The 27478-nt window shown below is 45.6% G+C and overlaps 1 protein-coding gene across 2 annotated transcripts in view; it reads left to right on the top strand.

Moving 5' to 3' along the window:
• sugt1 (SGT1 homolog, MIS12 kinetochore complex assembly cochaperone) overlaps positions 1–27478 on the top strand; it is a 154619-nt gene that overhangs the window by 34409 nt on the left and 92732 nt on the right. The window contains exons 6-8 of one of the 2 annotated variants that reach the window (XM_067986442.1): positions 8418–8471; positions 14392–14423; positions 19103–19137. In XM_067986442.1, coding sequence (XP_067842543.1) covers positions 8418–8471; positions 14392–14423; positions 19103–19137 — 121 coding nt within the window. The remainder of the gene's footprint in view (positions 1–8417; positions 8472–14391; positions 14424–19102; positions 19138–27478) is intronic. The other variant, XM_067986443.1, reaches the window with a different exon arrangement.

The following is a 27478-nucleotide window of genomic DNA, read 5'->3' as shown; positions in this document are numbered from 1 at the left end:
TATTGCTGGTGATTCTCTGAAGACTGAATAGATCAAAATTGAACCAGGCGAGCGCCGTCCCACTCAGCTGGACGACGGAGGAGAGGCATTGGGGGTGGTTGGTGTGGTCAACCATGTCAAAGGCTGCAGACACGTCAAGAAGGATGAGGAGGGATAGTTTACCACGGTCACAGTCACATAGGATGTCATTTGTGAGTTTGATAACGGCCGTTTCAGCACTGTGGCAGGGGCAGAAACCTGATTGGAGGGATTCAAACATGCGGGAAAGATGGGCACGGACTTGGGAGGTGACAATACGTTCAAGGACTTTGGCGAGGAAAGGGTGGTTGGAGATGGGTAGTTTGCAAGGACACAGGGATCAGGGGTGGGTTTTTTGAGGAGGTGGGAGTGATGGCAGATTTAAAGGATAGGATAGGGGGACAGTACTTGAGAGTGAACCGTTAACAATATCAGCTAACATGGGGGTCAGCAAGGGAAGTTGTGTGGTCAGCAGTTTCGTTGGAATAGGATCGAGGGAGCAGGAGTTCGATCTCGTGATCAAGATGAGCTCGGAGAGGGCATGAGGGGTGATAGGACAAAAACTAAAAAAAGATACAAGTTCAGGGCGAGGGCAGGGGGGAACCGTAGGGGAAGTTTGGCTTGGTGGGCTAGGGGAAGGAATGGAAGTGGCAGAAGCAGCTGAATGGATGATCTCAATCTTAGTGACAAAGAAGTCCATGAGCTCCTCGCATTTGTTGTTGGAGGTGAGGGTGGATGAGGCAGGGGAGAGGGGGTTAAGATAACTGTAGTGAAAAGAAGCCGGGGTTATCTTTACATTAGAGGATGATGGAATAGTGAGCAGTTTTGGCAGAGGAAAGCAGGACCCAATAGTGCTTTAATTGGGCGATGAATATGGCGATGAATGGCCCTAAACCAATTGTCCGCCATCAACATTCAAGTTTGCATCCCTTGAATTTAAGGGAGCGGAAATGAGGGCTGTACCAGGGGAATGACCAGGGTGAGAGAGAGTAATGGTTTTAATGGGGACAAGGGCATCAAAGATGGCGGTGAGGGTGTGATTGAGCAGATCAGTAAGCTGCAGAAATGTCATGGTGAATGGAGGGCCAAAGGCTAGTTGGGAATTTGAAAGTGCCGCCGCGCACCCCCCGTCTCCCCCCGCGGGCCGCCAAGCGCCCCCCGTCTCCCCCCGCGGGCCGCCAAGCGCCCCCCGTCTCCCCCCGCGGGCCGCCAAGCGCCCCCCGTCTCCCCCCGCGGGCCGCCAAGCGCCCCCCGTCTCCCCCCGCGGGCCGCCAAGCGCCCCCCGTCTCCCCCCGCGGGCCGCCAAGCGCCCCCCGTCTCCCCCCGCGGGCCGCCAAGCGCCCCCCGTCTCCCCCCGCGGGCCGCCAAGCGCCCCCCGTCTCCCCCCGCGGGCCGCCAAGCGCCCCCCGTCTCCCCCCGCGGGCCGCCAAGCGCCCCCCGTCTCCCCCCGCGGGCCGCCAAGCGCCCCCCGTCTCCCCCCGCGGGCCGCCAAGCGCCCCCCGTCTCCCCCCGCGGGCCGCCAAGCGCCCCCCGTCTCCCCCCGCGGGCCGCCAAGCGCCCCCCGTCTCCCCCCGCGGGCCGCCAAGCGCCCCCCGTCTCCCCCCGCGGGCCGCCAAGCGCCCCCCCGTCTCCCCCCGCGGGCCGCCAAGCGCCCCCCGTCTCCCCCCGCGGGCCGCCAAGCGCCCCCCGTCTCCCCCCGCGGGCCGCCAAGCGCCCCCCGTCTCCCCCCGCGGGCCGCCAAGCGCCCCCCGTCTCCCCCCGCGGGCCGCCAAGCGCCCCCCGTCTCCCCCCGCGGGCCGCCAAGCGCCCCCCGTCTCCCCCCGCGGGCCGCCAAGCGCCCCCCGTCTCCCCCCGCGGGCCGCCAAGCGCCCCCCGTCTCCCCCCGCGGGCCGCCAAGCGCCCCCCGTCTCCCCCCGCGGGCCGCCAAGCGCCCCCCGTCTCCCCCCGCGGGCCGCCAAGCGCCCCCCGTCTCCCCCCGCGGGCCGCCAAGCGCCCCCCGTCTCCCCCCGCGGGCAGCCAAGCGCCCCCCGTCTCCCCCCGCGGGCCGCCGCGCTCCCCCCGTCTCCCCCCCCCCCCCCCCCGCGGGCCGCCGCGCGCCCCCCCCCCCCGTTTCCCCCCGCGGGCCGCCGCGCGCCCCCCCCCCCGTCTCCCCCCGCGGGCCGCCGCGCGCCCCCCCCCGTCTACCCCCGCGGGCCGCCGCGCGTCCCCCCGTCTCCCCCCGCGGGCCGCCAAGCGCCCCCCGTCTCCCCCCGCGGGCCGCCAAGCGCCCCCCGTCTCCCCCCGCGGGCCGCCAAGCGCCCCCCGTCTCCCCCCGCGGGCCGCCAAGCGCCCCCCGTCTCCCCCCGCGGGCCGCCAAGCGCCCCCCGTCTCCCCCCGCGGGCCGCCAAGCGCCCCCCGTCTCCCCCCGCGGGCCGCCAAGCGCCCCCCGTCTCCCCCCGCGGGCCGCCAAGCGCCCCCCGTCTCCCCCCGCGGGCCGCCAAGCGCCCCCCGTCTCCCCCCGCGGGCCGCCAAGCGCCCCCCGTCTCCCCCCGCGGGCCGCCAAGCGCCCCCCGTCTTCCCCCCCCCCCCCCCCCGCGGGCCGCCGCGCTCCCCCCGCGGGCCGCCGCGCTCCCCCCGCGGGCCGCCGCGCTCCCCCCGCGGGCCGCCGCGCTCCCCCCGCGGGCCGCCGCGCTCCCCCCGCGGGCCGCCGCGCTCCCCCCGCGGGCCGCCGCGCGCCCCCCGCGGGCCGCCGCGCGCCCCCCCCCCGTCTCCCCCCGCGGGCCGCCGCGCGCCCCCCCCCGTCTCCCCCCGCGGGCCGCCGCGCGCCCCCCCCCCCGTCTCCCCCCGCGGGCCGCCGCGCGCCCCCCCCCGTCTCCCCCCGCGGGCCGCCGCGCTCTCCCCCCGCGGGCCGCCGCGCTCTCCCCCCGCGGGCCGCCGCGCTCGCCCCCCGCGGGCCGCCGCGCTCGCCCCCCGCGGGCCGCCGCGCGCGCCCCCCGCGGGCCGCCGCGCGCCCCCCCGCGGGCCGCCGCGCGCTCCCCCCGCGGGCCGCCGCGCGCCCCCCCCGTCTCCCCCCGCGGGCCGCCGCGCGCCCCCCCCCGTCTCCCCCCGCGGGCCGCCGCGCCCCCCCCCGTCTCCCCCCGCGGGCCGCCGCGCGCCCCCCCGTGCGGCAGCGAGGGCAGTTGGTGACTTAAACTGCGCAAGGTCTGTCCAACACACACTCCAGGCCTGAATGTGCATGCACTAGTCACTGCGTAATAGTTATTGCATGGGCTTTCTCCCAATACTCTTGTCTTTGGATTCACAACAAAAAGGCAGTTTTCATAAGTAGATTAAGTCTGCTGTGAACCAAAATCTGCATCCTTGCCTGAGATAATTTGCCCACGCTTAATAGTGACTCTTATTGTTTTGTTGGCCTCTGGATTGCCTGCCACATTCCCCTGCCTTCTGCTAAAAATGTTAAGTACCAGACTGCCAGACCAATGCTTATAGGGTAACACTAATGGATTTATTTCCAAGAATGTAAAAGTATTACACTAAAAATAATAGATAGAATTCCTTTTCAAAAATGTATTTCCTAAAGTTTATTATGCAATGAGATTTTTGGATGAACTAGCCTTTATGATGAAGTGTTGTACATGGATGACATGATTTCTACTCAACCGCATGAAATCCAGTTATCCATTCAGAACAGCAAAGTGTTAAGAGAAATTTCCAGTAGATATTTCAGTTTTTAAAAAAAACCCTCAACTGGTGCATCTAGTTGTCAGCACCCACTTAAGGTGTTACCAGCAGCTCATGAGTGGACAATCAAAAATTTACCCAACAGGCCCATAATCAGATCTTGTTTTGAGTAATGCTAAAGTAACCTTCTAGCTTGATTAATAGTGTACTTGTGATTTTTTTGTTGGTGTGGTTTCTTGTGCCTATTTTTTAAAAAGGTGTTACATTAATATCTGTGCTGCATATTTCTTTGCAACAGGGTTTTTTTTATTTCATAAGACTGAATCTCAATTAATTTATAATTTTACTAAAGCCTGTAGTAAGGTGCTAACTCTAGTAGAAAGGACTGAAACTGGTCATGAAGAAAGTGGTTTATTAAGTATAGTATGGGAAGGTCACATGGCTTTCAGATAAAATCATTTTCTTAGTTATGCTATGCTGAAAGGTAAACGACCTACCTTTTGATCCATATAGATGTAATAACTTCTCTAACTGAGGCAGTACTCTGAGACATCTTGAGATCTCAGGATCATTATGGATGAGGAAGAACATTCTTCTTATATCATATATCTAGAAAGATCCTAAAGTCCTCCGAGTGTAGCATCCAATTGTTTCTTACAAGATTCCAGTTATTTGCATCCACTACTCTTCCATAAGTCTGTTCCATACTTTGATCACTCCTTTGTGAAGAAGAATTTCTTTCTTACATGAGTTTTAAAATTCCCTTTTGCTAGTTTGAACCTGTGTCCCCTTTTCCTACTCTTGCAATTTTGAGTCATTGTTTGGATTTACCTTTTCCATAGTAACAAAGAAATTGGATTTGTATCGTGTCTTTCATATCCTCAGGACATTCCAAAATATTTCACAGCCAAGGAAGTACTTTTGAATTGCAGTCAATTTTCACCCTGCAAGGTCCCATAAACAGACCTGAGACACATATTCAGATAATCTGTTTGTGGTGTTGGTTGATGAATAAATGTTGGCCAGGACACGGGGAAAACGCCCTTGTTCTTTGAATAGTGCTATGAGATCTTTTACATCCACCTGAGAGGGCTGTGGGGTGTTAATTTAACGTCCAAAAGACAGCGTCTCTGACATACTATTAACTATCATATAGACTTCTTAAGATCAGGTGCCTTGTGTCAAGGTTGAAAAGCTAAAGTTTCTGTAGAGACACTCCACTCAGTACTTTTCCCCCACCCACTGTGACATCACACCCATAATAAGTATACTCAGTTTCATACTGTCATAAAACAGACCGTTGACACTAGGAATCAGCCAGTGGGCTTCTCTATATGGCTGCAGCATTTGAATGTCTCCTTGTGTGTCACCGATCCATGCTGGAGACAGTATGTAAGGTTTGGTCTGACCAAAGCGCTTTACAATATTATATAACTTCTGTTGACTTGTGTTCTACTGTTTTAGCAATATAATTTAACATTCTGTTGACTTTGATTGGTGCTCTGCATTGAGTGTCAATTTTATTAAGTCTCCTAAGCCTCTTTCATCTTTTACTGTTTCAAGACCATTGATGGAGTATGTGTGTCGTTCATGTTTCCTTCATCTGTACAGTACTTGCATCATGAAACAACTTCTGCCATTGTTCTCCCCACTTTGGTATTTTGTCCAGCTCCTTCTATAGTCTTTGAGCTGCTCTCCCCAAATCACACTTTAAGCACTGTGTAGACATTCAATTTCTGGAGGCTTTGCGGCGAACTGCCACAAGCCTCCTTCCCATCACTTCCCATCACATTGTTGCCGCCACTCCTCAGTCCCCGCCGTCAGATCAACAGTCATTGTCCCCCTCCATATTTGTCTCCAGAATATTTGAATGCTTTTGTAAAAAAAAAAGACCCGCTCCATTCATGATCTTATTACGGACAACTATTGACATCTAGCACAGACCAAAACAAAGGTAATGGTTGGCAATTCCTTCGCTCTCACTGAAGCCTCTCTGGCTGTACCTTTAACCATCTGCCTTGTCCAAACCGCGCAGTTGGCTTTTCCCATTATTCCCCCATCTCCACCTTCTCCTTTAAACACCTCACCCTCTTCCATCCCTCTCACCTTTCATGACACAGCGATTTACTTTTTTATTCGTTCATGGGATGTGGGCGTCGCTGGCAAGGCCAGCATTTATTGCCCATCCCTAATTGCCCTTGAGAAGGTGGTGGTGAGCTGCAGCCTTGAACCGCTGCAGTCCGTGTGGTGAAGGTTCTCCCACAATGCTGTTAGGAAGGGAGTTCCAGGATTTTGACCCAGCGATGATGAAGGAATGGCGATATATTTCCAAGTCAGGATGGTGTGTGACTTGGAGGGGAATGTGCGGGTGGTTTTGTTCCCATGTGCCTGCTGCCCTTGTCCTTCCAGGTGATAGAGATCATGGGTTCGGGAGAAGCCTTGGCGAGTTGCTGCATTGCATCCTGTGGATGGTGCACACTGCAGCCACAGTGCGTCGGTGGTGAAGGGAGTGAATGTTTAGGGTGGTCCAGTGCTTTCCTGGCTAGCCTCCCATCTTCCAACCTCCATAAAATTGAGCTCATTCAAAACTCTGCTGCCCGTCTTCTAACTTGCACCAAGTCCCATTCACCCATCACCCCTGTGCTGGCTGACTTACATTGGCTCCCGATCCAACAGCTGCTCGAATTTAAAAATTCTCATCCTTGTTTTCAAATCCCTCCGTGGCCTCGCCCCTCCCTATCTCTCTAACCTCCTCTAGCCCTGCAACCCTCTGAGATCTCTGTGCCCCTCCAATTCTGGCCTTTTGCATATCCCCAATTTTAATCGCTCCATTATTGGTGGCTGTGCCTTCAGCTGCGTAGGCCCTAAGCTCTGGAATCCCCTCCCTAAACCTCTCAGCCTCTACCCCTCTTCCTTTGAGACGCTTCTTAAAACCTATCTCTTTGACCAAGCATTTGGTCACTTGTACTAATATCTCATTATGTGGCTCGGTGTCAGATTTTGTTTAATAACGCTCCTGTGAATCGCCTGGGGACATTTTACTACATTAAAGGCACTATGGTGACCCCCAGGATGTTGATGGTAGGGGATTCGGCGATGGTAATGCCGTTGAATGTCAAGGGGAGTGGTTAGACTCTCTCTTGTTGGAGATGGTCATTGCCTGGTACTTGTCTGGTATGAATGTTACTTGCCACTTATCAGCCCGAACCTGGATGTTGTCCAGGTCTTGCTGCATGTGGGCACGGACTGCTTCATTATTTGAGGGGTTGTGAATGGAACTGCACGCTGTGCAATCATCGACAAACATCCCCACTTCTGACCTTAAGATGGAGGGAAGGTCACTGATGAAGCAGCTGAAGATGGTTGGGCCCAGGACACTGCCCTGAGGAACTCCTGCAGCAATGTCCTGGGGCTGAGATGTTGGCCTCCAACAACCACTACCATCTTCCTTTGTGCGAGGTATGACTCCAGCCACTGGAGAGTTTTCCCCCAATTCAATTTTACGAGGGCTCCTTGATGCCACACTCTGTCAAATGCTGCTATGATGTCAAGGGCAGTCACTTTCACCACACCTCTGGAATTCAGCTCTTTTGTCCATGTTTGGACCAAGGCTGTATTGAGATCTGGAGCCAGGTAGTCCTGGCGGAACCCAAACTGAGCATTGGCGAGTAAGTGCTGCTTGATAGCACTATCGACGGCACCTTCCACCGCTTTGCTGATGATTGAGAGTAGACTGATAGGGTGGTAATTGGCCGGATTGCATTTGTCCTGCTTTTTATGGACAGGACATACCTGGGCAATTTTCCACTTTGAACTGGAATCCAAATTAAAAGAACAATAGAAAAACAGCTATAGTTTCAGAGGACTCAGTACGATGAAAGATAGGAGAAATGAAGTGACAGTGAGAGGATCTCGCAGAGTCTGTAAAATAACAAACAATCCAGAAAACAGTACTTTAGATTGAAAAGTGACCGTACACAAGGGGGCACTGGTTTGAACTAAGGCAACTTTAGATTTGATTTGAGAAATTTCTTCACCAGACGGAATGTTCAGCACACATGAAATACCCTTCCAGGTAGGGTAGTGAAGGCAAAAAGCATGATATTCTTTAATAGTTGGATGCTGTGATGAAGGTGACTATAGCTTTTTGTATGGATGAGCAAGGATGGGCCAAATGGCCTTCCTCATTTGTTTATTTTGTGATCTTGTAATGAAAGCTTGGTTCAAAAATGAAGTTGCAGTCATCCAAGAGTTAATGCTCCATATATTAGCCTTATTGGCTGAAATATTATAATTTGATTTTGGTATGCAGGACTCACTAGCTTAGTTCTAGCTCTGTACTTCTTGGTTGGATACTATCTATGCTTTATGCAATGTTTGTGTTTATTCCAATTATCTTGCTCATAACACCTCAGCATCCATAGCCTGTTATGAAGCAATTATATGGCAATCATAGTGCTCTCGTTAGGGTTCACTTTGTTAATTTGAGTCCTGTGAACTCTCCAATTATGGACTAAATTAAGACTACCAAAATTCATTTCATAAGAGCTCTTAGAGATGTTGGAATAAAAAGGCCTTTGTTCCTCCTGTCGGCTTTAGGTTTGAATTCAGGTCCCATAATTGAAAGAACACTGGGAGAAGAGTTGTGTAAAGTCTTGTTACTTTTTTGATGTGATAAGCTATGTGATGGTTCAGTTTTTGTTCCGGAGAATTATATTAATTTTACTTCCGTCTTGCAGCTGAAAATGCCAACTTTAGCACTTGGATCAAAACTTGCAAAGGAAGCCTGGATTGTAAGTTTAATTTACTTGTAGCCTGTTCTAACCAAGACTACCCTGATTGATTACATTTATAATTGTTACCATTTTGTTATTATCGCATTGAAACGTCAAAGTGTCAAGGAGTTACTGTTGCAGTACACATTGTCTTGTTACCAAGATAACTGATATGGTGCAGTACTATATTTGATCAATTATTCAGATGCAATTCCACAGAAGTCTACTGACACTGTGTCACTCCAAAAATGTGTTTGTTTATTAGCACAGTAACAGAACCGGTATTGACTGAAAAATGTATTCATATGGTTTGGGGCCTTAGTCCCTGACAGTATAACGCTAGCTATTAGTAATTTAACAAAGTAGTTTAAAATAATTATTACTGTTTTTATAGATTAACTGCTTCTCCTAAATGTTGTAAAAGGTCACAAGTTATCAGTTTGTTAATGTTGCTCCTTGCATCTGTGTTCTGTGCTTTTAAAACTGCTGATCACTGGACTTTTTGGAGCCAGATTTTATAAAGCCAGCCCCTAAAAGCGCTCTCCAGTGACACAAGTGGTGATAGTTGGCCGTGCAGAGTATTAATAATCATTCATGATACCGAATTGGAATGTCAAGATGTCAGGGCGGCGAGAAGTGCTTCATAATGTGTTAGTCCCTGGGGTCCCTCGATTCAGTTTTAAAGAACAATAGTGCAGACATCTTCCTTTATAACGTTTCAAGATAGTTTGACAATTTATTGGAATACTCATCTTGCATGTGAAAAGTATTTTTCTCAAGACAGCAAGTTTTTGGTGACTAAACAATTGAATATTCCTGTGTGTTAGCCTAAATGATCAAAATTCAAGAGTCGGAGATAGGATGTTAAAGGAAAATGAAATGCAGGAAATTAGTTTGCTGATCAACTTTTAAACTCAAATCATTTTGCTAACTTAGCAATAAATTCAAGCCCGATATTTATTTAATTTCCCCAGATAATAGTGATTTATTTCACAAATTTATTTGCGCAAACGTAATATTGAAGTATTGTTGGCCACGGCAATCCAGATATGAGAGATAATTTGCATTTCTTATTTAGAATCATAGAATCGTAGAAGTTTACAACATGGAAACAGGCCCTTCGGCCCAACATGTCCATGTCGCCCAGTTTATACCACTAAGCTAGTCCCAATTGTCTGCACTTGGCCCATATCCCTCTATACCCATCTTACCCATGTAACTATCCAAATGCTTTTTAAAAGACAAAATTGTACCCGCCTCTACTACTGCCTCTGACAGCTCGTTCCAGACACTCACCACCCTTTGAGTGAAAAAGTTGCCCCTCTGGACCCTTTTGTATCTCTCCCCTCTCACCGTAAATCTATGCCCCCTCGTTATAGACTCCTCTACCTTTGGGAAAAGATTTTGACTATCTACCTTATCTATGCCCCTCATTATTTTATAGACTTCTGTAAGATCACCCCTTAACCTCCTACTCTCCAGGGAAAAAAAGTCTCAGTCTATCCAACCTCTCCCTATAAGTCAAACCATCAAGTCCCGTTAGCATCCTAGTAAATCTTTTCTGCACTCTTTCTCGTTTAATAATATTCTTTCTATAATAGGGTGACCAGAACTGTACACAGTATTCCAAGTGTGGCCTTACTAATGTCTTGTACAACTTCAACAAGACATCCCAACTCCTGTATTCAATGTTCTGACCAATGAAACCAAGCATGCTGAATGCCTTCTTCACCACCCTATCCACCTGTGACTCCACTTTCAAGGAGCTATGAACCTGTACTCCTCGATCTCTTTGTTCTATAACTCTCCCCAACGCCCTACCATTAACGGAGTAGGTCCTGGCCCGATTCGATCTACCAAAATGCATCACCTCACATTTATCTAAATTAAACTCCATCTGCCATTCATCGGCCCACTGGCCCAATTTATCAAGATCCCGTTGCAATCCTAGATAACCTTCTTCACTGTCCACAATGCCACCAATCTTGGTGTCATCTGCAAACTTACGAACCATGCCTCCTAAATTCTCATCCAAATCATTAATATAAATAACAAATAACAGCGGACCCAGCACCGATCCCTGAGGCACACCGCTGGTCACAGGCCTCCAGTTTGAAAAACAACCCTCTACAACCACCCTCTGTCTTCTGTCGTCAATCCAATTTTGCATCCAATTGGCTACCTCACCTTGGATCCCGTGAGATTTAACCTTATGTAACAACCTACCATGCGGTACCTTGTCAAAGGCTTTGCTAAAGTCCATGTAGACCACGTCTACTGCACAGCCCTCATCTATCTTCTTGGTTACCCCTTCAAAAAACTCAATCAAATTCGTGAGACATGATTTTCCTCTCACAAAACATGCTGACTGTTCCTAATCAGTCCCTGCCTCTCCAAATGCCTGTAGATCCTGTCTCTCAGAATACCCTCTAACAACTTACCCACTACAGATGTCAGGCTCACCGGTCTGTAGTTCCCAGACTTTTCCCTGCCGCCCTTCTTAAACAAAGGCACAACATTTGCTACCCTCCAATCTTCAGGCACCTCACCTGTAGCGGTGGATGATTCAAATATCTCTGCTAGGGGACCCGCAATTTCCTCCCTAACCTCCTATAACGTCCTGGGATACATTTCATCAGGTCCCGGAGATTTATCTCCCCTGATGCGCGTTAAGACTTCCACCACCTCCCTCTCTGTAATATGTACACTCCTCAAGACATCACTATTTATATCCCCAAGTTCCCTAACATCCATGCCTTTCTCAACCGTAAATACCGATGCGAAATATTCATTTAGGATCTCACCCATCTCTTGTGGTTCTGCACATAGATGACCTTGTTGATCCTTAAGAGGCCCCACTCTCTCCCTAGTTACTCTTTTGCCCTTTATGTATTTGTAGAAGCTCTTTGGATTCTCCTTTGCCTTATCTGCCAAAGTAATCTCATGTCCCCTTTTTGCCCTCCTGATTTCTCTCTTAACTCTACTCCGGCAATCTCTATACTCTTCAAGGGATCCACTTGATCCCAGTTGCCTATGCATGTCATATGCCTCCTTTTTTTTGACTAGGGCCTCAATCTCCCGAGTCATCCAAGGTTCCCTACTTCTACCAGCCATGCCCTTCACTTTATAAGGAATGTGCTTACCCTGAACCCTGGTTAACACACTTTTGAAAGCCTCCCACTTACCAGACGTCCCTTTGCCTGCCAACAGACTCTCCCAATCAACTTCTGAAAGTTCCTGTCTAATACCATCAAAATTGGCCTTTCCCCAATTTAGAATTTTAACTTTTGGGCCAGACCTATCATTCTCCATTGCTATCTTAAAACTAATGGAATTATGATCACTGGTCCCAAAGTGATCCCTCACTAACACTTCTGTCACCTGCCCTTCCTTATTTCCCAAGAGGAGGTCAAGTTTAGCCCCCTCTCTAGTCGGGCCATCCACATACTGAATGAGAAATTCCTCCGGAATACACTCAACAAATTTCTCTCCGTCCAAGCCCCTAATGCTATGGCTGTCCCAGTCAATGTTGGGAAAGTTAAAGTCCCCTACTATTACCACCCTATTTTTCTTGCCGCTGTCTGTAATCTCCTTACATATTTGCTCCTCAATTTCCCGTTGACTATTTGGGGGTCTGTCGTACAATCCTATCAAAGTGATCTCTCCCTTCTTATTTTTCAGTTCTACCCATATAGACTCAGTGGGCGAACCCTCGGATATATCCCCTCTCACTACTGCCGTGATGTTCTCCCTAATCAAGAACGCAACTCCCCCTCCTCTCTTACCTCCTGCTCTATCTTTCCTATAGCATCTGTACCCTGGAACATTGAGCTGCCAGTCCTGCCCCTCCCTTAGCCATGTTTCAGTAATAGCTATAACATCCCAGTCCCATGTACCCATCCATGCCCTGAGTTCATCTGCCTTGCCCATCAGACTTCTTGCATTGAAATAAATGAAGTTTAATCTAGACTTCCCTTGGTCTTTGCCCTGCTTTCTCAGACCATCTGTCCGGTCATGTTTTGTGCACTCTCCCTTACTGCCTTTTGTTTCTGTCACCACTTTACTTCCCACTGACTTCCTGCATCGGTTCCCATCCCCCTGCCATATTAGTTTAAACCCTCCCCAACAGCACTAGCAAACACTCCCCCTAGGACATTGGTTCCAGTCCTGCCCAGATGCAGACCGTCCAATTTGTACTGGTCCCACCTCCCCCAGAACTGGTTCCAATGGCCCAGGAATTTGAATCCCTCCCTCTTGCACCATCTCTCAAGCCACGTATTCATCCTAGCTATCCTGTCATTCCTACTCTGACTAGCCCGTGGCACTGGTAGCAATCCTGAGATTACTACCTTTTGAGGTCCTACTTTTTAGTTTAACTCCTAACTCCCTAAATTCAGCTTGTAGGACCTCATCTCGTTTTTTTACCTATATCGTTGGTACCTATATGCACCACGACAACTGGCTGTTCACCCTCCCCCTCCAGAATGTCCTGCAGCCGCTCCGAGACATCCCTGACCCTTGCACCAGGGAGGCAACATACCATCCTGGAGTCTCGGTTGCGTCCGCAGAAACACCTGTCTATTCCCCTTACAATCGAGTCCCCTATCACTATAGCTCTGCCACTCTTTTTCCTGCCCTCCTGTGCAGCAGAGCCAGCCACGGTGCCATGAACCTGGCCGCTGTCACCTTCCCCTGGTGAGCCACCTCCCCCAACAGTATCCAAAACGGTATACCTGTTTTGGAGGGAGATGGCCGCAGGGGACCCCTGCACTGCCTTCCTACTCTTCCTCTGTCTGTTGGTCACCCATTCACTATCTTCCTCAGTAATTTTTATCTGTGGCGTGACCAACTCACTGAACGTGCTATCCACGACCTCCTCAGCATCGCGGATGCTCCAAAGTGAGTCCATCCACAGCTCCAGAGCCGTCAAGCGGTCAAACAGTAGCTGCAGCTGGACACACTTCCTGCAGGTGAAGGAACCAGGGACACAGGAAGGATCCCTGAATTCCCACATCCCACAAGAGGAACATGACACGGGTCTGGGATCTCCTGCCATGACTTAACCCTTAAGTTAGCTTAACAACAACTACAATGTCAAGAAAAAAAAGGAAAGAAAAACTACTTACCAGTCACCAGCCAATCACTTATCTGTTGGCTGTGACTTTGTGCCTCCAGCAGCTGCAGCTGAAATAAACTAAAGACTTAAAAAAAAAAGACGGTAAAAGAAACCCTCACTAGCTAGCAGCCAATCAGCTCCTCCCCTTGTGCTGACGTCACTTTTGATTGCCTTCCCTCGCTCCTTGAAGCCCTGAACTCTTTATCGCTGATCCGGCGCTCCGACGCACCGCCCCCGACTCCGAACAGGTCCGCTCTTTACCTCAGGCGCTCCGATTGAGGCCTACTCCCCGGGCCTCGCTCTTTATTTAGTCCGGCGCTCCGACGCACTGCCCCTGACTCCGAACAGGTCCGCTCCTTACCTCAGGCGCTCCGATTGAGGCCTACTCCCCGGGCCTCGCTCTTTATTTAGTCCGGCGCTCCGACGCACTGCCCCTGACTCCGAACAGGTCCGCTCCTTACCTCAGGTGCTCCGATTTACTATAACATGACTGTTTATCGACTCTGTTCCAGGTACAACATTTTAAATATTTGATATCGTCTTATATTAAATGTAATTTAGCACTAAAATTACAAGAAACAATACAGAAGGTAGCTAGTGGATTTTCTTTTTGGCTTTCTGCAACTTGATTAAACATTAACTTGGTGTAATTGTAACTATATTCTAAAATACCTATATATGTAGAAGATGGATGGAATTTTACAAGTTGGTGATTATGAGATGCCAGAACTCTGTGCTGCTAAATACAAGTGCAAAATTCTGGTAGTATGGGGAGCCGATTATTTCCATGGTGTCTAACAAATATTCCTACTTTTATTTCAGCAACAGGACAGCAAGATGGAAATGCTGAAGAGGTAAACTTAGAATGGTTTAACTGGGGTATTTATTTCCAAATATTTGGCAGTTTTAAGTTTTTCTATAAATCAGGTATTGGAAAAAGATGAACTTTGATATTTTTTTTTGTACACTTAAATTCCCAGCTTAGAACCTAAAGGAATAGTTAGGGAGAATCAGCAATGGAGTCCATTTTGTCCAACATGCTTAGCTCCACATCAGACCTATGTAATCTTATTTCCTACACTTATCACATCCTCTACTATTTTCTTCACGTGTTTATCTAATTCCCTCTTCAGTCTTTTGATTGACTTGGTCTTAATGCCTACTTGTGTTAATAAATTCCATAGCCTAATGTATGAAAACATTTCTTCTGGTACTAATCCTAAATTTATGCCATTTTGTTACCGATTTACCACCAGTCTACTTACCCACACAAACCCTTTCATCATTTTAAATACTTATATTAGATCTACCTCTTCTTTTTCTTTTTCAATGAACGCTGCTGTAGTTGTTCAAGTTTCTCATTATAGCCATATCCTCTCATCTTAGGTACCGTAATAGTGAATCTATATTGCATCTCTTCCAGTGGTTTCACTATCCTTTCTCTAACGGAGCGGCTAAAACTGCACACAGTCCTCCCAACTGTAGCTTAGCCGTTGTCTTATACAGATTTACCACCTGCTTGCTTTAGTATTCAGTGTTTTATATGTAAAACTCAGAATAACTTTTGTCCTTTTTATTTTTTTTCGCCCGCTTGCAATGCTGCTGTTGGAAGATTGATGTGTCTGCGTTCCTTGGTCAGCTTGACCATATTTTTAGAGTATCCAGTGCCTAATGGCACATGAGGCAACCCATTTGTTCCACTGCTTTCGGCCCAGAGCAGGATGATTGACAACATTGTAAGTTGTCTCCATGATGGCATTATATTTTTTGATCGTCCCGCGATAGGTCATTTTTTGTCCTCCACGCCTTCTCATCCCTCCAAATAGCATCCAGTCTAAAACATAACTTGTGCTTCTGCCACGGGGGATAACTAAACTGAATTACCATAACAATCTCTGTCAGATTATTGAATCCACAGTCAGCTGACCCATGCGGCGCAACACTTACTCGTTGGCTAAGCGATCTCTCCAATGAACTCCAGTAAACAAAGCTAGTGGAATTCATTCAGCTTCCTGTTATGCACTTCCACCTTCTGCCACGTTTCAGAGACATACAGTAGTGTTGGGAAGACAATAATCTTATACAATCTCATGTTAGTACGTAGATGTTTCTTCTTACTCTTCCAGATGTTTGACAAACGAGAAAATGATCTATAGGCTTTTCAGATTCTTGCCTTCACTTCTTTAGTGAGCTGGCCATTAGCAGATGTTGTACTTCCAAGATAGACTTAGACATCGACTCTTCATACTCATCTGAATCAATCACACATCTGTCAATGTTGATAGCATTCTCTTCTTTCTCTATGATCTTGGTCTTCTGTGTACTGATACAAAGTACACTTGGCAGCTTATGCTTTTATGCTCACAAATCTTTTCATTCTATTCAAATTGGCATCCAGTATGATTAGATCATCTGCAAAATGTAGGCCTCGCAGCTTGCTCAAATAATACCAGTGTCCTTGGCAACAGCCGTCGCTCTTCCCATCACGAACTCGATGACAATGCAGAAGAGAAGTGGGGCTAGGACATCAGTAGCAATCTTAAACCATTCTGTGTTTCCGCTCTCTGTGCTGACGCGGCACGCAGATTCATCATACAGTCTTTGTTGAAATTCCCGTGTGTCTCGGGATCTTCCAGAGCGTTTCTCTGTGGATTTTGATATTCCCTCTTTACCCGTGTCCAAATAATTTATGTATATAGAGAATGAGAAGTCTCAACACAGACCCATGGGAATCCCACTGACAACATACCAATCTGCATTCGCTTTAGTAAAATCAATGAAGTTAAAAATCTTCTGTTCATATTCTAAGCCTTTCTCAATAAGTCTTCTCAAGTTGCAAATCTGAGATCAATGTGGCCTACCGGATCAAAATATAGCCTGTTTTACCTGAGTACTTTCTTAACAGCAGTTTTTATTCTAGTCAAAACAATGTTGCAAAACAGTTATCCAGGTACTTTTTGTTACAGAAACAACCCAAAGACTCGTTTTGTCTCTGGGTTGTTTCTGTAATGGAAGGCATTTCACGTGGACAGGTTGTTGGCTTGACTCACAACCCCCTACCAGGAGGACTGGTGGAGTGCCTTTAATCTGGCTCCTTACACTTCTACCTTTCTGATTTAGGTGGCCCTACCAGAAGTTACGCTCCCGCCAACATAGCACGCAAGCCTTCCCATCATGCCAAAGTGCTGTCCTTGGGTTGAGGCTCCACTCCAGGACGTCGGCATATAATCTGGCCTGACACTTCCCGAAGGCAGTGCTGCATTGTCTGATGTGCTGATTTTCAAATGACATGTTAAACCGTGGCAACCAACTGCCTGCTCAGATGGTCTTAACAGATCCCATGACACTATTTGCAGCAAAGCAGGGAGTTCCCCAGTGTTTTGGCCAGCATTCTTCCCTTAACCAACACCACCAAGAACAGATTAACTGGTCATTTGCAGTTTGTGTAACCTCGCTGCATGCAAACTGGCTGCTACATTTGCCTACAAAATAGTGACTGCGCTTCAAATGTAATTTAGTTATCCAGGGGCATCCTGTCATGATTGTCATGCCCCCATATTTATATTAGCAAATTTTGATATTCCCTCTTTACCCATGTCCAAATAATTTATGTATATAGAGAAGTCCCAATGCAGACCCATTGGAGTGTCACTGGCAATGGGTCATTCTGCAAAACATTCATCCTCTTCTGTTCTTCAGCAGCCCTTTCATCGAGCCATCCCTATCACTTTTATTATCAATAGGCCTTTATGTTTACAACAAGTCTCTTGTAGTACTTCAAACGCTTGCTCTCCAGTTGTCCAGCTAGGGCCACCATTTCTTCCCATCATAATTTTTGGCATTCAAAAGTGCTGTCACATTAAACCAGTACCACTGGCTCTTTCCTGTTACTTCTTATGCTTTATCCTGCACCCGTTTAAACCATTGCATTAACATTTTTTATCATTAATAGATTTAAACAGTTTCAATTCTTTTATTTAACTCTGAATAGTTAAAAGGTATATATTATGTAATTCTGTTGAGCTGTTGTTCTTTCCCACATCAAGGATTATCTATAGCCACCTGGAAAAAAAATCCACCAGTGCACATTCTGGTGTACTGAACCTGTTGCTGAAACATCACAATTTTCAGTGCTCTTGAGATATCTGCATTAGGTTCTGTACTGCACAATCAGACATTTTCTGTTTTTTTAAAAAAAGTTTCAAATTGCATGCACTTTGTAATACTTCATTTTTAGCATCCACCATACACTACTTGAGTGAGCCAAGCCAGATTTAAGTTGTAGGGAAACTCCATGACAGGCTACAACCCCTCCAGTGCCATCTTCAAATTGAGCAATGCCGAATAGTACCTGTGCTCCCACTCGATATAAAAGAGCCACACGTGTTGGCGCAGCAGTTCAATTTTCTTTAGCCAAGATCCTTGTTTTCTGCGCTTTAATTTATCCCATTGTGGTGCTGTGAATTTAAAACCATCCTTTTTGCAAAAGGTGTTTTTCTTGGTTCAAGGTTTAGATTTCATAATTTTTTTTGCCATTTTCAAGTGTAATTTTTTTTTCTGTTTGATTTTTTTTTTAATCAAATGGCCAGGTCAACTGGTGTGCATTGAACAAGGATGGACTTCACATCTACTAGCCATCTTTAGCAAAGCATTAGTAGATATTTAAGAGCAGATTGTTTTTGTGCTCTAACTATTCTGTTGTCTTTGGTGTGATGAGGTCCAATTAGGGAAAAAGAGAGAAAATAACTTGAATAGGATCTTGCAAAATATATAGTTTTGCATTTAATGACTTACTTTTTGGAATGTTGCAAATAAACGGCTTTACTTTTTTGAAAATGGTACAGGTTTCTGCTTTGCCTTGTTGAAAAATTTCAGTATTATTATGGAAGTTTTATCTGTCATCAGCTTCCTTCAGATTAATAAATTGGGGAGCATCTGCAACTTCAATATGGTCTGCTGGAAGGAGGCCTGTATTTATTTTTTAAACTGTACTTATACCACCAACTTTTCCCCGATTAACCAAATGGCTTTTTGTTATAGAGATTAAAAATAAAAGAAAACCCATCATTGTTGGAAATCTAAAATGGAAGCAAAGTACTGGAAATGCACAAAAATTTGATATCTTTTACTTTCAAATGCTGAATGCTTTGCATGTGATCGGAACTCTTAACTCTTCAGGATGACCCTCCATCGGATCTTAACGCTTCTTTTCAGGTCCCGATCAACCTGTTCTGCTTCCAGCTGCTGCTTCTTCCATATTCCTGTTTAACTCATCATCTAGGGTTTGCACACACAATGTTTTGTTCAGATGTTGATGTACACTGTGATTTGTTATTTTAACCAGTAACTCTTACAATTAATCTCAAAAGCCAAATAGTCTTCGACCATTTGCTACAATATAATTGGTATACTTTTAAAAGATAGATGTAGTAGCTTTTGAAAATGTAATTTATGTGTGATATGTGAATGTGTTTTATTTTTCTTCTAATTTTTCTCTCCATTGCAACATTCCTAACTTGGCCTCTGAAAACAGACACATAGACAACAGATGGCAGCACCAAAAATAAAGTAAGTTTACCAATATAAAGTAGTACAACAAACTGTTTTACTGGTTTGTGGCAATAAAAAACATCCAATGAATAAGTAATTAATTCCTTAATTTATGGCTAATGAACATGTTGTGCTTAGATAGGGTATGGTAGTATATGGTTATGTTACTTGACCAGTAATCCAGGGGCCTGGACTAATAATTCAGTAGAACTTCAGTTCAAATCTCACCATGGCAGTTTGAGAATTTGAATTCAGTTTTTTTTAAAAACAAGAATGGGAATAAAAAGCTGGTATCAGTAAAAGTGATCATGAAGCTGTCGGATTGTCATATAAACTGATTCACTAATGTCCTTTAGGGAAGGAAACTTGTCATCCTTACCTGGTGTAGGCATATATGTGTCTCCAGTCCCATCCCAACGTTTTTGACTCTTAACTGTCCTCTGAAGTGGCCCAGCAAGTTACTCATTTGTACTAGGGATGGTCATATCCTGATAATGATTATATATCCCCTGGGGTCGGTGTAGGGACCACTACTCCTTTTGATATGTATTAATGACATGGACTTGGGTATACAGGGCATAATTTCAAAGTTTGCAGATGATACAAAACACAGAAATGTAGTAAACAGTGAGAAGGATAGTAACAGACTTCAGAAGGACATAGATCGATGAAATGGGCCGATACATGGCAGATGAAATTTGTGAGAAGTGTAAAGTGATTAATTTTGGTAGGAAGAACGAGGAGAGGCAATATAAACTAAATGGTACAATTTTTAAGGGGGTGCAGAAACAGAGCGACCTGGGGGTATATGTACCCAAGTCTTTGAAGGTGGCAGAACAAGTTGAGAAGGCTATTAAAAAGGCATATGGGATCCTTGGCTTTATAAATAGAGGCAGCGAGTACAAATCAAGGAAGTTATGTTGAACCTTTATAAAACAATGGTCAGGCCCCAGCTGGAGTATTTTGTCCAATTATGGACACCACGTTTTAAGAAGGATGTCAAGGCCTTAGAGAGGGTGCAGTGGACATTTACAAGAATGGTACCAGGGATGAAAGGTTTCAGCTATGTGGAGAGACTAGAGAATCTGGGCTTGTTCTCCTCGGGTTAAAGGTTCAAGGGAGAGTTGATAGAAGTGTTCAAAATCATGAAGGGTTTTGATGGAGTGAATAAGGAGATACTGTTTCCTGTGGCAGAAGAGTCGGTAACCAGAGGACACAGATTTAAGGTTAAATGGCAAAAGAACCAGAGGCGACATTAGGGAAATTTTTTTACGCAGCGAGTTGTTATGACCTGGAATGCACTGTCTGAAAGGGTGGTGGAAGCAGATTCAATAATAGCTTTCAAAAGGGAATTGGATCAACACTTGAAGTGGAAAAATTTACAGGGCTATGGGGAAAGAGCAAGGAAGTAGGACTAATTGCACAGCTCTTTCAAAGAGCCGGCGGAGGCACGATGGGCCAAATGGCGGCCTTCTGTGCTGTATCATTCTATGAAAATGACACAAGTGTTAAAAATGATTTGTTGAAGTTAATGTGCTTTGTTTATAACATGGTGACCTGAGGCTGTTGACCGCCGTGGCAGTCAAGCCATTTATGTTTGTTCAACTTTTTGGTTAGGCCTACTTTTGCAAGATAAATAGTGTACTTTGTGCAATTATTGGGAATTACTTAATATGCTGTGATGACATTTTTGACTTTTTACTCACTGTTTTCTCTCCACTTCACTCCTGACCTGAAGCTGCTGACTTAGCTGTGGAACTGTGCCCAAGCAGTCGGGCATCTTTTGGTACCTTGCACAAGTGGTCATTATTTATGTATGAGCCTCGACTGTCAATGTCAGCAGGCTTTTCAACTGCAGGAGACGTCGTAGCCCAATGCCATCCTCACCTGACGTACACGTTTTGTACTTCCAGCAGGAACCACTGGGTGTTGATCAGGAGGACTGATTTTTTTTTTTATCCTCCCTCCCCCCTGCCTCCAAGTTATAGTACATTATAGAATGCATGCTATGTTACAAATTGCGTAATATTTGCAGAAAAGTATAATGAAGATCTTCCCTAATTTTGTTCTTTGTAGTGATATTACTCATTAGCAAAGTTGTGATGCAGCCTTGATAAGGAATTTGGGTTGTGCAGGAAAAGTGAGTCAAGGACCTTATTAAAAACAGAAAATGCTGGAAAAGCTCAGCAAGTGAGGCAGCAAGTGGAGAAAGAAACAGAAATAACGTTTGAGATCAAAGACCTAGGGTTTCTTTCTCCATAGATGCTGCCTCACGTGCTGAGCTTTTCCAGTATTTTCTGTTTTTATTTCAGATTTCCAGCATCCACAGTATTTTGCTTTTGACCTTATGATATATTGGGCTGGGGTGATAAGATGTTTGGATGGGGGGTGGGGGGGAATGGGTGTGGAGGTTGCAAGAAAGTGCTGGAATCTCATAAGTTATAGGAACATAACAGAAGTAGATCATTCAGCCCCTTGTGCCTGTTTCGCCATTCAATTTGATCATAGCTGATCTGTATTATAACTCCATTTACCCGACTTAGTTCCATATCCCTTAATACCCTTACCTAACAAAAAAATCTATCACTCAGTTTTGAAATTTTCAATTGACCTAGTCTCAACAGCTTTCTGGGGGAAATATCCAGATTTCCACTATCCTTTGTGTGAAGAAGTGCTTCCTGACTTCACCCCTGAATGGTCTAGCTCTAATTTTAAGGTTATGCCTCCTTGTACTGGACTCCCCCACTAGAGGAAATATTTTATCTACCCTATCAAATCCTTTAATCACCTTAAATACCTCAGTTAGATCAGCCCTTAATCTTCTATACTCAAGGGATACAAGCCTAGTCTATGCAACCTGTCATAATTTAACCCTTTTAGCCCCGGTGTCATTCTTGTGAATCTGCACTGCACCCCTCCTAAGACCAATATATCCTCCCTGAGGTGCCATGCCCAGATCTGAGCGTGGTATTCCAGATGCGGTCTAACCAGAGCTTTATACAACTGTAGAATAACTTCCACCCCTTTGTATTCCAGTCCCCATGAAATGAAGGCTAACATTCCCCCTTAGCCTTCTAAATTATTTTTTGTATGTGTCCACCTTATCAAATGCCTTCTGGAAGTCTGTATAAATAACATCCATAGACACTTGCTTATCTACCACATTAGTGATCTCCAAGTAGTTTAGTTAGACATGACTTACCCATTACAAATCCATGCTAGCTTTCTGTGATCAGTTTATATTTGTCCAAGTGCTTAGTCACTCTGATCCTAATGACAGATTCTAGTAACTTCCCCACAACAAACATTAGACTAATAGGTCTATAATTTCCTGGTTTCTCCCAACAACAACTTGCATTTGTATTGCATCTTTAACGTAGTAAAACATCCCAAGACCCTTCACAGGAGCATTATCGAACAAAATTTGACACCGAGCCACATGAGATATAAGGAGATATTAGGACAGGTCAAAGAGGTAGGTTATAAGGAGCGTCTTAGAGGTAGAGACACGGAGAAGTTTAGGGAGAGAATTCCAGAGGGCCTAGGCAGCTGAAGGTATGACTGCTAATGGTATGGCGCGATGAAAATTTGGCAAGAGGCCAGAATTGGAGGAACACAGATCTGTGGGTTGTGGGCTGGAGGAGGTTGCAGAGATAGAGAGGGGCGTGGCCATGAAGGAATTTGGAAACAGGGATGAGAAGTTTAAAATCGAGGCATTGCCGAACTGTCTGCTGTGAAGATCGATACAAAGTAATCATTTAGCAAATCTTCCTTATTTCCTTATTTTCAATTACAATATCAACTGCATCTGTCTTTAAGGGGCCCACATTACCCTTAGCCATCTTCTTTCTCTTAATATATTCGTAAAAACTTCTTGTTATCCTTGATGTCCCTCAAGTCTTTTTTTGGTATTCCCTTTTTGCAGCTCTTACTACTTTGTATCCCTTTGGTGTTCTTTACATCTCATCCAGTCTGTGGGATCTGTACTGTTCTTTGCATTTGTATAAGCCCTTTCTTTTAGTTTATTACTATCTCTTACCTCTTTTGTTGACCAAGGTTGTTTAATCACACAAGTAGAGCTCTTGCCCTTTAAGTATATGTACAGTATTGTACTAAATACTTCTTTGAACACCTCCCACTGTTCATCTGCGTGATGTGGAGATGCCGGTGATGGACTGGGGTTGACAATTGTAAACAATTTTACAACACCAAGTTATAGTCCAGCAATTTTATTTTAAATTCACAAGCTTTCGGAGGCTACCTCCTTCCTCAGGTGAACGATGTGGAACCATCGTTCACCTGAGGAAGGAGGTAGCCTCCGAAAGCTTGTGAATTTAAAATAAAATTGCTGGACTATAACTTGGTGTTGTAAAATTGTTTACAATTGTTCATCTGCAGTTTTACCTGTTAAAAGTTCTGTCCACTTTACTGTGGTCAATTTCTGCCTCATTCCTTCAAAGTCAACCTTATCTAAATGCAAAACCTTAGTTTATCAGTTGGCCCTGGACTCTTTTGCCTGTTTTGGGTCAGGGAGGACCTCTAGGGGAATAGGTAGAATATAACCGGAAGAGAGGAGCCACACTTACAAATGCCTTCCTAACGTTAGACAACTTGCATTATTAGCTCAGATTGGCAGGTGCCCCACATGTTTCCTATGGGAAGGTGTTTTGGACTGCACTGGGCAATTCATCTCTCTGCTGTGAGTGAGAACTAGATAAACTTGCAGCTTGAAACAAAATAGAAAAACTGCAAATGTCAGAAATCTAAAATAAAAGCAAAATGCTGGAAATATACAAATGTTGACTGACCTGATGTAAAAAGAAAACACAATTTGCTGATTTGGATGTGTAATCATCATCGGAACAGCTCTGATGAAAGGTATACACCCAAAACATCATAAATTATCTTTTCTCTTTACAGATGCCGACTGACCTATGTTTTTCCTGCATTTTCTAATTTTCTTGCAGCCATAGAGTTCCCTTGTCTCACTGGCAGAAAGCCCGATAGGTATATGATTGAGATTGATGGGGGTAGAGGGGGAGGTTGAGGCCAATCCTGGTTACAGTGGTCTTCAGGATCTTTGAAAAACCTACAATGCTATCTGGAGTGAGAACTGGATTCATCAGTATCATTGAAGTGCTTGACAGGTACTTGGGTTGACTGTCATGACCACCAACTGCAATATAATGAGGGCCAGCTCAAAATCCGACACCAAATGTACCTCATTCCACACAAACTGAAAGTTCCGCCCGACCAAGTTAGGTGAGTGCTGTCAGAACTGTAGCCAAAAAGCCATGCTTAGTCTGATTATGCCTCCATCTACAACAGAGATGGTGAAGGCCACTAGAGCCACAAATGGTGTTTTGTACTCAAATATCTGCTTAGTGTTAATTATTTCACATGGATGCTCACTGTTCCAACATTTCAAGTAGACAGTCAAGGAATCAGTTAACTTGTTTGTGTTGAGTGCCTGTTATAGTCCAGATTAAACAATTGTATCTGCATGGTGGATTGAATGTAGTTGAACTGTTATGCTGCTGTGCAGGTTCAAATCATGCTTGTTTTTGTATGGATGGAATGTACGTTTTTGTGAGTATACTGCTTTATTTTTGAATGAAGTGATGAAATGCTATCTAACAGACTGCAAAGCTTTAGGAAGTATACTAAGCTTAAAAGCAGCAGTACTTGTAAGACCATAAATCAAACACATTGCCACTTATAATTCTAAATAAACTATCTGCAAAAGGATTCCCTCATCATATGCGACATCCCAACATGTCTATGTGAAGTCTGTGATGATGCAGACTTCACTGGAGGAACTCTGTGAATGGGGTTATCTGTGAAAGTCTTATTTCCAATTATTTTAACACCGTGACACATTTCAAGATTGGTACAAACTTGTCATAACACTTAAACCCAAGTGGACCATACTGTTTTGTACTCCTGTCGCATTTTTCTCCCTGTTGCTGCTGAAGGCACCTACTGACTTGCTGAAGTTTCACTCCATTGACTCTGATACCTTCACTTCTGAGCCTAAGTAGTGAATATCTGCAGGCAGTTCAATAATAGAGATAACAAAACTGAGTCTGATCCTATCGTTGCCTGTTGTCCACTTACCAGTCGGTACCTCAGCAGGAATCGATTGAAACTCTGGCGAATTTCTCACCCTTTCTAGCTTTCCTTTTCTCACTCCTTTCACCTTTCCCAAGGCTCTGCAACTTTCTCTAGTCTTGTATCCATCCTGCACCCTCTGGTACTGTGGCCTTTTATGCATCTTCCTTCGTCCCACCATTGGTGGCAGAGCTTTCAGCCATCAAGGCCCTACTCTCTGGAACTGGCTACTTAAACCACTTTTGCACCACTTCTCTCCATCTTTAAAAAACCTTCTCAAAACACATCTTTTTAACTAAGCTATCGGCTGGCCATCCATCCTCATCTCTCCCATCATGGCTCAGCATCCCTTCCCCTATTTGTTTCTACTTGTGAAGACCCTTGGAATTTTTGTTGGGCATTGCCTAATTGAAGTGCTCTCATCACCTCCCACCGGATAACAAAGAATGTAGATTGAACTGAAGACTTTCCTGGTTATAAGACTAATTTTAATCTAAACAGTTAGTTCCCCAGTTATGTTTCAGTGCTTATATTATATCACTCGTGGCCCAATTTTAGCTATGAACAACTTGTGTTAAAAAGTTTCCTGAACCCCCATCCCCCCACTTAAGGAAGGGAAGATTTGTAGTTGAAGAATGAATCATTAAATGAGATGTGGTGCATTCTTTTTCCCTTTCCTCTCTGTCTGTCTGTCTCTCACAAAGCTATCTTTGACCACTTCCTTATCTCCCTTACCTCTCACATCTCTCTACTCCTCTGTCACACCTGCTATTCTCACCATCCACCCATTCAGAAAACTCACTCATACACCCCAACTCCCTTTGGCCTCGACCTGTCCTGATATTTCTGCTGCTGCTGTTGATCTGTTTAATTGTTCCCTTGCCTCTTTCTTCGATACGTTACTTCTATCAAATCAATCTCTGGTCCCTCAAGCTAGAAGGGTGCAAGCTGGAGCATAACTAATGCACAACTTCAAAAAAAAATCTTTAACCCATCTGTCCTCTCCAATTACTACCCCATTTCCAACTTGCTTTTCTCTCTGAAGTCCCGGAACGTGTTGCCACCTTCCAACTCTGCTTATCTTTCCTGAAACTTCCTGTTTGAACCACTCCAGATCTACTTCGCCCTTCTCACAGCATGAAACAGTCTTTGCCAACAACATGAATGACTCCCTTTGTGACTAATCATGATGAATTATCCCTTCTTGTCCCTCCTTGACTTACCTGCGGATTTGACGTGGTTGATCATGCCATCCATCTCCAGTGTCTTGCTTTTGTCATCCAGTTCCATAGAAATGCTATTATATGACTCCATTTCTATCTGAATGCAGCGAGTGCATCTCTAGCAATGGTTTCTCTACCCTTCCCTGCATTGTCACCTCTGTATCCTGTTCTTTCTAATCTACTTGCTACCCTTCAGTGACATCATCATAGGTATGGGGTCAGCTTCCACATGTATGCTGATGACACTAAACTTTATCTCTCCACCACTTCTGTCATCCCCTGGTTGCCGCTGTGCTGTCAGATATTTCTTCCAGCACAATGTCAGTAATTGTCTTTGGCCCCAGCCACAGACTGCACTCCCTGGCCACTGATTCCAGCTCCCTCCCCAGCCACTTTCTTAAGCTGAATTAGACAGTCGGCAACCTTGGCACAGATTTTACCTTTAAATTGAGCCTTAAATCCAACATCCTATCCATCGCCAGGACTGCCTTCTTCCACATCTGCAACATTGCCCCACTCCACTTCCACGGTTGACTATTCCAATGTCCTCCTCTCTGGGGTCTCATCCTTTTCAATCTATAAACTCCAAATATCGTCCACTTGTATCCTCTCCTCAACTAAGACCCATCGCCCATTGACTGGCTCCTCATTCCCACCAAACAAAATTTAAAATCCTTATCTTAGCTAATAAATCCCTCTCCACCCTCACCCCATCTTACCTTTGCAAGATCTTGAAGCTCCCTTTACTGCACACTTGCTAGCAGAGCCTTCAGCTGCCTTGGGTCCTGTTGGAATTCCCAATCTGAAACACTGCATCTGTCTCTTTTTTTAAAAAAAACTCCTCAAAACTCACCTTCAGCCTAAGTTTTCATTCTCCTTCCTATTCTGTCATCCTGGCTTGATGTCCATTTCCTTACATCCATGTATGAAGTGCTTTAGGGCTTTTCTTCATTTTAAAGTTGCTATATAAAAACAAATTGCTTTATTTATAAAACTTCTGCTTGTGTATATATTTTATTTGTGGC

This window comes from Heptranchias perlo, chromosome 6, assembly GCF_035084215.1.
Source record: "Heptranchias perlo isolate sHepPer1 chromosome 6, sHepPer1.hap1, whole genome shotgun sequence".
Classification (NCBI taxonomy): Eukaryota; Metazoa; Chordata; class Chondrichthyes; order Hexanchiformes; family Hexanchidae; genus Heptranchias; species Heptranchias perlo.
Note: the sequence above shows the minus strand (reverse complement) of the source record. Positions and strands in the feature narration are given on the sequence as shown.